Source organism: Schistocerca serialis, chromosome 3 (assembly GCF_023864345.2).
Source record: "Schistocerca serialis cubense isolate TAMUIC-IGC-003099 chromosome 3, iqSchSeri2.2, whole genome shotgun sequence".
In the NCBI taxonomy this organism is placed as follows: Eukaryota; Metazoa; Arthropoda; class Insecta; order Orthoptera; family Acrididae; genus Schistocerca; species Schistocerca serialis.
Genome location: NC_064640.1, coordinates 497,281,195 through 497,293,312, shown reverse-complemented (window position 1 = coordinate 497,293,312; position 12,118 = coordinate 497,281,195). Strand labels below are relative to the sequence as shown.

At 38.1% G+C, this 12,118-nt stretch overlaps 1 protein-coding gene across 1 annotated transcript in view; it reads left to right on the top strand.

The window, feature by feature from the left end:
* The window catches only part of LOC126469525 (serine/threonine-protein kinase GL21140-like), a 215,336-nt gene extending 204,502 nt beyond the window's left edge, over window positions 1-10,834 (top strand). The window contains exons 12-13 of the mRNA XM_050096645.1: window positions 4,336-4,521; window positions 10,083-10,834. Coding sequence (XP_049952602.1) covers window positions 4,336-4,393 — 58 coding nt within the window. The 3' untranslated portion in view covers window positions 4,394-4,521; window positions 10,083-10,834. The remainder of the gene's footprint in view (window positions 1-4,335; window positions 4,522-10,082) is intronic.
* Window positions 10,835-12,118: the final 1,284 nt, after the last annotated feature.

Genomic DNA, 12,118 nt, shown 5'->3' with positions numbered 1-12,118 from the left:
GTTTGTTTCTCTCCAGCTCAGCTGAATAGCTATTATATGGAGAACAGACCCACTCATCATAGAGAGAAACACTGTGAATACTAAACTAAAATTACTTAAGAGTTGATCTTGTAAGCTAGTTGCTTTCACATATTGCATAGGTATATGAAAATTGTGTGTTTCTTGTACTTAACGATGTTTTGTTAATTCTTATTTTGTCATTTTACTGCAATCAGAATTATCTACTATAAGTTCCTTGTTCCATGTATCTTAAATTAAGCGCAGTTAGGGTATGACTGTTAAAGTTATCTGAACTGTGCTGCAGTTGTTTGAAATATGAAAATAATGCATCATTCATCCTATTATATATGTTCAGTACCTATATACAACCTCTGACAATAAAGTTCAATGAATGGAGTCAGAATGGTCGGTTGGGCAACACTGGCGACACAAAGCAGCACCTGCATCGCGACCGGTGTTGACAACCTGCCCCCACCATAGTTCAGTTGAGCATCGTGTGTGTTCCATGTTAGAACCAAGCACAGCTTGGGACACAGCCATCGGTAGGATGATGTGGATGTGCAGTGAAAACATGACCATATATGGCACTGGTGTGGACACAGGCAGCAGTTCATTTGTGTAAGGATGGCAGCAGCAGTCATATGAAGTCACCATGTGGCAACTGCATAGGAGCAGTGAGCTGAAATCTCCTGGACATTTAATCACATGATGTGACTAGAAGTTTGAGAAAATTTTATTACTAATTACATTCTGGTAAACATTACTAGCTCCCCTCCTTCCTTTTTTCCCCTCCTCCAATTGAGATCATGATTCGTATTGGAAAACACATTTCTGGGCCAGCATAATGACCCTCTGGTGCTTAAGGAATGGTCATTTAATTGGTTTCGTCAATATTACTTCATAGAAAGTACTGGCACTTGATTCCACAGTTGAGTATGTTGCTTTAAATCTTTCATCCCTCAAGATCCAAACAATTATTGAGGCCGAATGAGGAAATAATTATTCTTCTTGTCTGTCCCAGACATACTCCGTGCCACCTAAGCAGTAAAAGTTTCTTTTTTACTCAGTTAAGAATGTTCTGTATGATCCCAGTTCATTTGAAGTGAGCTAATGGCCTGCTGTACATAAGCCATGTGACAACTGCACTGAAGTCACCAGAACATTTTTACTACACGAATTTAATGTTTGGGAGACTTTCCTGCACATACTATTAAGTGCTATGGGCTCAACCCATTCAGAATTCTAGAGATTGATCTGTTGTTTTCATGCTACTGCTTGTCAAATAACTTTTGCCCTATATAATATGTTGTGTACATATACTGTTCCTTGTGAAAAACCATACTCTGGTGTTGATAAATAATTGTTTGCCAACAAGCACTGCTCATGGTAACACTTATCTGTGATGATCATCCTTATTTTCAATGTCAGCTGATATGCATGGTGCTCATAAACAGTCAGAAAAGTGTGTAAGTGTTTTGCAGGGTAGGTTGTGCTGAGAAACAGTTGTTAAAAAAAAATGCCTTGCACTGTTTTAGAGTTAATTAGCACTGATGTTATCCAATCCAATGCACAAATTCAGACCGACAGATATGATTAGTGTCAGTTAGTCTCATAGTGTAGTAGATGGTGCATGAGACTGCTCAGCCTTTGGCTTGGGTTCAATCCTTACTATATCGCATGTCCAATTTTTGTATCGCTCTCTTATTGGGTTTTTGAATATGAAACAAAGAACATGTTTGGTTGCACTGTCTGTGGTGGGCCACTTGAATTTTTGTGCACAATGCCCTGATTGGCTAACTTCAATGCTAATTAACTCTGAAACACTGCAACATTTTAAACTTTTTTGATAACAGTTATTTCTCAGCACAGCCTACTCTGCGGTACCCTTACAAGCTTTTCAACCTGTTCGTGACCACCCTCTATGAGGTCTGATCAAAAAATTCCAAAACTTTGTCTACAATATTTATCTGTGCTTACCTTTTACTTGTTCTGCATGATCTCCTTCGAAATAATCTCCTCCACAATTGATACACCACTCCCAATGCCATTTCCACTTCTGGAATCAATCTTTGAATGCCTCTTGCTGGATCACATGAAGCGCTGTATGAAAACTTCCTTTTATCTCATGTGTCATTCCAAATCTTCCTTTCAGCAGGGTTTTCAACTTTGGAAATAAAGTAAGAGTCCACAGTGGCCTGGTCTGGAGATTATGGAGGATGATGTAGCATAGCGATTTCATTTTTTGTACGATAGTCACACACCAACAAAGATGAATATGTGGGTGTGTTATCATGACGCAAGAGCCAGTGTATTGTCTCACCATGTTTCAAGCCATTTCCTTCTCACATTTTGTCACAGGCATCACAAAATATCCCAGTAGTACATCGATTTAACAGTTTGCCCCTTTGGGATGAATTAACGATGAACAAAACCTATCAGAGTCAAAGAAACTATTGCTTGGCTTTGACATTTGATCTTACCTGATGAGATTTTTCTGGTCCAACCAGTTGTGAAGATTGAACCTTGGTCTCAACATCATAACTGTAGATCTTCGCCTTGTCACCAGTTAAGATTCTCTTAAGGAACATCCCATCCTCATTTACGCAATCCAAAAGCTCTTCACAGATTGTGAGGCGAAGGTCTATCTGGTCTTGACTCTTGAGCCAAGGGACGAACTTGCGGCAACATGATGCATTCCAAGATGCTGTGTCAGGATTTCAAGACATGATCCAACTGAAATGTTACATTCTTCTGCAATCTCTTGGACATTCAGTCTTTGATTGGCATGCACAATTTGACTGTCATTCCTGACATGAGCGTCATTGGCAGACATCGAAGGGCGTCCTGAACAAGGGTAATCTGTAACTTCCATCTGGCCATTTTTAAACCACCAATAACACTGATTACGGCTTAAGCACTCATCACTGTAGGCTTCCTGCATCATTTTGTGTGGGGTTTTCTTGCGTTTCACAGAAAATTTAATACTGACGCATTCCTCCTGTAAGTCTGCCTTCTCAGAATTCACAAATTGTGTGACAAAATGTTCTGCTCAATGCAGCACTGAATAATAACTAATAGACATACAACAATGAAACTTCCAGCAATTACACATTACACACAGGTGTGTGCAGGGATGCCAACTGCATTTCGCTCCAACACACCATTGGCACGAAATTAATAATGTTCCTGAAGTTTTTGAACAGATCTCGTATATCTCCCCGGGTACTGAACCAGATGACACTATTATCATATCTGTAGTGTGTGTAGCCATGTATGGAAGTGAAACATGGACGATAACTAGTTTGGACAAGAAGAGAATAGAAGCTTTCGAAATGTGGTGCTACAGAAGAATGTTGAAGATTAGGTGGGTAGATCACGTAACTAATGAGGAGGTATTGAATAGGATTGGGGAGAAGTGAAGTTTGTGGCACAACTTGACTAGATGCAGGCATCGGTTGGTAGGACATGTTCTGAGGCATCAAGAGGTCACAAATTTACCATTGGAGGGCAGCGTGGAGGGTAAAAATCGTAGAGGGAGACCGAGAGATGAATACACTAAGCATATTCAGAAGGATGTAGGCTGCAGTAGGTACTGGGAGGTGAAGGAGTTTGCACAGGATAGAGTAGCATGGAGAGCTGCATCAAACCAGTCTCAGGACTGAAGACCACAACAACAACAACAGTGTGTGAAATTTTCTTACATTTGTAGACATGTTTAAATTTCAAAACATCTGTACAATATTCTTACCTTCAATGTGAGCCCCATATCAAAGGAACTTGCTTTATATCTTGAAGATGGTGCATTATAGCATGAATTCCTGGTGCCGTAATATCCATACACTTGCCTATTCTGTGGAAAGTCGTGTATGTCTGCCTCAAGTATATATGTAACAACAGTAATGTTTGCTGTCATAGATGAGGTTGGCTCCTATCACGTGTATACCAAATATTTGTTGTTTGGTTGTGTTTCAAGGCTAAATTGTAATTATGTGACTAAGGCATAGACAATGATCTAGAAAGTACAACTGACACTTCACACTGCTGATTCTTCACATCATTAAAGTGGAATGCTCTTTAATATATTTGATAATGATGTATAAATAGACATACATGGAAAGTGGTGTTAGATGTCGGATCTTTCTTTCAGGTATAAAGCTTATAGTGTGTGTGTGTGTGTGTGTGTGTGTGTGTGTGTGTGTGTGTGTGTGTGTGTGTGTTCATTGCGCTCTCTCTCTCTCTCTCTCTAAGTGCTTCTGTATCTCGGTGATGTAATAAGGAGAACCTATATCCTGGTGTTCTAAAGTGTAATCTAACATGTTTTTTTCTTTCAAACAGGGTATTTGGAGAATGTCAGGACAAGCAACTACAGGCAATGACAATTATTACCTATTGACCCTTGAAATAGGCTTCTCAATGTAACTAGACTGCAGTATTGCTTACAGACAGGAACACAACATGGAAGATAGCCCAAATTTTCCACACCGATCTTCGTGGAGAAGCCTCTATGCAGATAGGTCAACGGTGTGTGTCCCATCAACAACATGACAGTATTAACTGATTATGTTATTTGATCTGATGTTTTCCCAGCATATTTCTAACTTTTAGAAGTTTTGCGTGCCCACTTGGGTCACATTGTAAGTTTCCATGATTTTTCAGCCACCAGACTTTTTGCTATCTAGTAGTGGTTTCAGATAACTACTCCTCCACTTTTGTGGACATCCTGTACATGTTGACTATTAATCCGCTATCACTCCACTAGTGTCACTGACCACCAGGGCTTTCAGGCACCAATCAGTAATCTCAATGAGCTGCTTGCTGATCTGAAATTGTGCTGACTGTGTTGACAAAATATAGTATTGATTAGTAATCATAGTTGTTTTCCTTATTTTCAAGCCACTCCAATGGTGCAATTGTAGGTGTGCTGTAATTGTCACGTCTGTAACTTAAAGCATAAGACTCAGTATATTCAAGAATATTATATTGTCTGAAATTCTATCCTCATATGGATGATACAGTAAAAGTTTGTTAATCTGGCATCTGACAGTCAAGCACATTCAGTAATCTTGCTTCACGAGTCGGACAGCTTCTGTTATGCACCAGTTGTGTACAGCTGATTAAAAAGTGATGTTTTAAAGTTTAATCACATTTAGTGCTGTCCTATGCCTCAACTACAGTAGTGCTGTGTATTGTTGTGGAGAAGGTTTCTCAGCCAAGCACCTCTCATGACAAAGTGAAAGTCAAACATAAATATGGTAGCTTACGATACACCAAAAGCTTGTAATCATTAATTGGATTGAGAAAGGTGAGAGTAGAAATAGGATTATTGAAGAATTTCAGGCTGGTTCTTCAATAATCTATGGTGTTAAAAGTCAACTTTAAAAGGTTACTTTCTAGACAGCTGCTGTAAAAGACATTGAATCACAGATGACTTTGAAAAGTCCCAAACTAGATCAGTTGGATGGAATTGTGTACTAGTGGTTGTGTGCCGAAAGGTCTGAAGGGAAACCTATAACTGGTGCATGATTATGGAAAAAGGTAAACAGGTCCATGGTGATTTGGGGCTATCAGAATCTGAAAGTGTATTTTCTAACAGTTGGCTATACTGATTCAGAGCTCGTCCTGAAATTCAGAAGTTTGATGCAATGCATAGATGACTTCAGAATTGTTTAAGGACAATTTTTTATAAGAAAAGTGTATTTTCCTGTTGCTAGATAACGGTACAGCCCACCCTCCTGCATCTGAATTGATCTCGGGCAATATATTCTCCACTTATCTTCCAGCAAATGTTACTTCCCTGATCCAGCCAACGAATTTATTTATTTTTTAATGTTAAAGATGCTATTTTTGGAACCAGTTTGACATGGAATAAAGTTAAGCCTGCTGCTCTGTGGAATGCTTGGCGAAAATTCTGGCCAAAAGCCTGTGAAGAAGAAACAGACTCAACTATTATAATCAAAAATGATGCTGTTGTTAAACTATTAGATATTGTTCAAAGTAAAATAAGAAATTTACCACAAGATGAAGTTTTGGACTGCATAGGCATTGACAATAAAGAACTCGTAGTCAAAAAAATATCAGATGAACTGATAGTAGAAAGTGTGATAGGGCCGCAACAAGAACGTCGATCACCAGATATCAAATCCGATGAAGAAGAAGGGGATGATGCAACAAACTCAATACCTTCACTTACTTGGAATGAAGCAGCTGCCGCTATTGATACATTTATAAGATTTACTGAAAGCAGCAAATCGGACAGTATTGCAGAACTCATGAACTTGTGTACTATATGCAACGAGTTTTTGAAGGAAAAATTGGACACAAGAAAGCAAAAGACATTAGGTCTTATTTCAGTTGAATAAAATATAGAAGTACTGCATGGACTGTGGTATAAAACATACATAGTACTGTACTGCAGTATAACCTTATTGAACCATGAATTTACTTTCAAAACTTTTTCTTAATAATTTACTTTATTTACTAGTGATTCATCAAGAACATTAACACATTTAATCACACTGTGTGAGCGTGGAAGTAGTTGCCAGGGAGTAACTGATGAAATTAAAATGAAATTGCTTTTAACAAATGGGAATTTATTCCTAAAAGGCTTTTTTTTTTTTTTTTAGAAACAGCTGGAAAATTATAAGCAGAAAATCACCCTCTAAATATCAAGTTACAATTTATTCAGAGGCAGAAAGGAACAAATTTTTGAGTGTATGAGCTTTCGGGCTGAGAACCTTGCCACTCCCTTTTGACACGACCGTAGTCACGACCGCTCACAACAACCTCTGAAAGACTACACAGGTGTAAACCTGCAACACACCAGATTACCTTAAAGTAAAAGTTTTAACAATTCACACAAACTATGCACGCCATAGGAGGGATGGAAATGGTCACAAACATTAAAATTAAAAGATTAACTTGCCACCGAAGGTGCAACTTGATTTTAACTTGTAAGAAAAGTCTTACGATAGAAGGGTGGCAACTTTGTATACTAAAATGACCATTTAAGTAAAAGCCCATGAAATGCAATCTTACATAAAATTATTCAAGGTTGGCCAAACATGCTCTACAGTACACATATACCACCTCTTAAGATGATAGGCAAGATAAAAACATATTTCAGGAATTAGGCTGTTACACTTCAAGCAATAAATTCGTTAACACACGAATCCGACAAACATGATAGAAGCAGCTATTAACATACGGCTGATTGATAGGGAGATTACCGAACAACCCGAACTGCAGGTTGCTCTAACCCACCCCTACTCCACAAGGGAAAAATGGGCCACCCAATTCATAAATAACCACCATCCTGCAGGTGGGCAAACGGAGAAGAATGGTGGGACGACCCCAAAACAAAGCGGCTGGTGACCTCACCAAGAAAACAAGTAGAATTTGACAAGTAAATAAAACAACATATCACCCATCACTTAACTTCTAATAAACTGCGATTTCTGGCGAAGACCTGGTGCAGCACCCCCAAAACGCTCTCGCGAACTGTCCACTGCCTGCCGCTTCAACAGACGCAGGAAGGTGCGCCGATCTCCCATCTCACGGTGTCGCAGCTGACACCGGCCAGACCGATTTCATGGGTTGACTCCTGTTGCTCTCGTGTCGGCCACGAAGCCACTACCCCTCGCTATACGGCACAGCCCACTGGACTCACGTGGCGACTTCACATGCGCTGACGCTCAAGGCGACAAGTCACCTTGTGTCTCAGTGCGTGACTGACCAACCGATTGATCCAACCGCCAATGACCATTGCCTGAGCAACCGGAGCAGACTGGCGGCCTAACGTGCAGACTCAGATGCAGGAACTAAGCCCCCGACCAGGTGATCACTCGTTGAGTTCTCTCACTGCACCACAAATTCGGACGAGAGACAGACTAGCAAGCTGGGGACGAGAGACTGACCCCAGACTGACTCCAGACTCACCCAGACTGACCCCCTGGCGAGCTCATAGCGCCCCTTAAATCCACGTTAACAGGCAACCTTTCCCCTTTCCCACCAGAGGGAGACACCAAAGCTGCGATTGCCACAGCGGCACCACCACCAGAAACGGAGGGCGACTGCTTCACACAACGTTCTGCGGCGTGCTCTTCAAAATAGCAATTTTTACCACAGCTCACATATGCTGTCCTGAACTTAATATAAAACCTTAAAATTACATTACAGGATGTATGCAATAAAATTTTTAATTTGTTCTCTAAAATGTTGTTTTGTCTAGTATTATACACTTTTTGTGGCTTTAATGGAAGCAGACTCTGTGCTATAAACAATCAAAGATTGGTCACCCATTGTTTACCTTGGGTCTCACCCTCCATACACTGCTTTTTTTACATGGCCGTCAGTAATCAGGCAACGTCGAGGTCCCGAAGGTATTGGATTTGCTATTTTCTATTGTACCAGAGTTTCTCATATCCTTAAATTTATATAATATGAGACATCTTATGATCTAATTCCAATACACAGTTTAAGATGTGATTATGTTATGGTGATACAGCAGTAAAAATAATGTAAATTGAGGAAATATTTTGCCAGAGAAATGCAAAGTGCTAAACTGAAAATATTTAGTGATGAACAAAATAGTGACTGTGAGGCACACCAGTGACATTAAAAACTGAGAACTTTTAGAATTCAGCAGTAGCTGACCAAAGCCACATGTATAAGCACAGAACAATGGTTTGCTGAAACTGAAATCTTGTATCATGTTTCTAAAGACTGTGATTCTGCTATTAAAGAGACTCTAAAAATTAGAATGTGTGAGAACACTTTAAGCTGGGACAGAGGATATAATCTTAGTGGTTGCATTGAAGTAAGGTCTCAGCACTGTGAAAATAGAGAGATATTCACCAAATAGTTTACATTCATAGGGGAGCGGAGGTGCCACCAGTTCAGACATGATTTGTGACAGCGTGGCATAATAATGAAGTACACTGACCAATGACAAGCTTTCTGTGGGCTGTTAAGAGACACCACAGCAGCAACCATTGCAGTCATTTGCTGCTGACGAAAACAATGCTGGTGAGTTTCGAAAACTTGAGTCTGACCAGATTTGTCTCAGCTATAAAACCGAAAATATTTTCTTCAAAAATGTCATCGTGAGAAACTCCATTCTCACTGTATAACAACTTTATTTGTGGTTGTCTCGTATACATGACTATCCTGCAAACAAATTTTAATTCATTTCTTCAGCTTCAATCAGTATCGTAGATAAAGGTGAGAGACTTAAATGTCTCTGGAAAAACTATAATTATAAAGTCTATAAGACCATCTGTGGTACAGGACTTCCCCATTATGTTCAACGCTGGGGTACTGTTCCAGTGCTGAAGAGCCCTGATGATAGTGACAATGTAGGGGGAAAATAAGCTGGAGATATGAAATTAAGTTTGTGTTGGGGAGGGTACTCGACTTGGGTAGTTTTTGCAGCAATGTTAAACATAAGGCTTGAAAACTCTTCATCCACAAAGTGCATTTCATTCATACCAACAAGTATATGTTGATAGATCATATGTCATACTTTCTATTTAGTGAACATCACATGCATGGAGATCATCAGTATTCATAATGGCCCTTCCCTTTGGGTTTTCATAAAATATTTTCAATAAGATTTTTGTTATGCGTTTGTGGAGTGGATCCAAGCAAAGAACTAAGTGAAGTTGTGCACTGATCGGACACTGTACTCTACTGGAGAGGACAGCAATTCAGATCCACATCTGGCCATTCAGATTTAGGTTTCTGTATTTCCATAAATCACTTGTAATGAGTGCTGGGGTATTTCCTTTGAAAGGACGTGGCCACTTTCCTTCCCCAATCCAAACCGTCACTCTCTCTAATGACATTGTCGCCAATGAGATATTAAAACCCAATCTTCCTTCCTTCCTTCTTTCCAAACAAAACTTACTCTTTGAGCAGTAGACATAATACTTACTGTCAACATAAAATGTAGTTGTTTTTCTTATTACAAACATTGTTGTTTCAGGCACAATATTGTGTGCAGAATTAATAGTTTCTAAAATTAGTGTGACCTTCCATCCTCCCATCCTCTCACTTGTGCATGATGTGCTTTTCTTCTGTTGCAGGTAGCAGAGTTTGAAAGCACAAGGAAAAAAGTTTCACACTGCGTATACATCTTAAAGGAAACCAATTACGTTTTACATACGTCACATTCGGCTGTACACAAGATATCAAAAGACAGTACTTCGTAATTGAAGATAATAAAAGTGAAAGAAAGGAGAATAATCTTCCAGTGCTTCCAATCATTTTGATATTAACAGTCTTCTGGTATTATATTGATTATGAAAAATTTGAGGAGGTGGAAGATGAAGCTTTAGTCTGATGGCTGATCAGGATTATAAGATACAGGCAAACATGTGTAGAGAAAAGTGAATAAAATTCAACTATCTGGACATCATTCTCCATGAACATGACACGTGAAAGAAAGAAAGATGGGAAATTAGTAAACATTTTTAAATAGTTGTAACAAATTTATGATTATTTCTTAAAGCTTAAGTAATGTGTAACATTTTAATGATACACTGATTACTCCAGTAGTAACACTTTAATTATTTCCAGATTCCATGGATCGTAATTGTGAGGCCCAACTATGACGTAGAACAAGTCAGTAGTACAATTATATTAAACTTTCTCAGTGAAAAATATGACACTATGCTGAATGTGGTTGTCGTAAGTTTTACATAAAGTGATTGAAAAGTTGTGCCGTTGCTGGATTAAATGAATGGGTGTTCACTTCCCTTTGGTTTTGATATTTGTATATTCTAAAAACATTGATATTCATCACTGCCTGCAGAAAGTCACAATCTTTTTATTATAAAAAGTAATTGCCACATTCTATAGTAGACTGATTAGACTTTAATAATGGAGAAGCTAATATGACTGAAGTTTCCATGTTAAAAACTGATGTTTTGAAGGCCGTGTAATGGTAGATGTTATATTAAAGTGATTGGAAGCAGCAGTGATTTTGTAAGTTTGACTTCTGCTTTTTATACAAAATATTTTAAAAAGGAGCCTAAATAATAGACTGGTATAACAGTGAAGTTACATGACTTCAGTGTTAAGTGGAACTAAGGCATAATAAAAAGTTGCATGTTTAAAATGCCATTTACATACAGAAATTTAAGTGTGCTGTCACTTCTTATTTGTATTCATTTAAGTGGACTGACACCTCAGATACATTTACATTTTAATAAATTTTCATTTAGGTACATTTTAAACAATTGGGTGAAATTTATTTCATTATGGACAGTAGAATTTAATTATTTTTATACAATTAATTATTATATGAGCAATACTAAATATTGGCTGTGTGAACAATGTATATTGAGTGTTCATTGAGATGTGTGAAATACCGTGTGTTGTACTGATTGTTAACTTGGTGCCAGCTACGATAGTGCTTTATTTAATTTATGATGTGTAAGGTAGAAAATAAGAGTAGTCGTTAATAGCTGTTGAATGTAAGAAATTAAGCATGAAAGAGGAAAGCTGTTATTACAGGCAAAGGCTGGTGGTTATGCAGCCTTTTGCTTTGGTGATGTTTGTACTGAGCTATTTGACGAAGCACCTGAACTCGTTGGGGAAGCTCATAGAAATACTTTTGACATTTCAAATGGTGTAGCATATTCTTCTGCCCAACTGTTGCTAGAGATTAACATGTATGTAACATTGAACATACTGAGTAAAGTGCTATTATCACTTTTACACTGATTGTATATCCAGTCAGTGTTTCGTTCCTGTTAACCAAACTGCCATTTCAGCTTTTGCCTTATTATTATTATTATTATTATTATTATTACTATTATCATTATTTATACTTGTATTTATCTCTTCGAATATTAAACCTGTGATAGTTTTTTTGCGTAATGAATAGTATTAAAATTATAATTTTCATTCATGTTACTGTCTTCTATCCATTTTTATGTATCTTGAAATTGTAATCATGGTTTGTTATATCAACTTTTTATGATTTCGTAACATTTCTTACAGTATTAAATTGTTTATTATTAGCTTTATAGTTACATAGTATGAAATGTGAAAAGTTTTGTCATAAAGGAAACTGTCTTCATTAAACTATAGCAGAGAAAAGTCCAGAATTGCCATC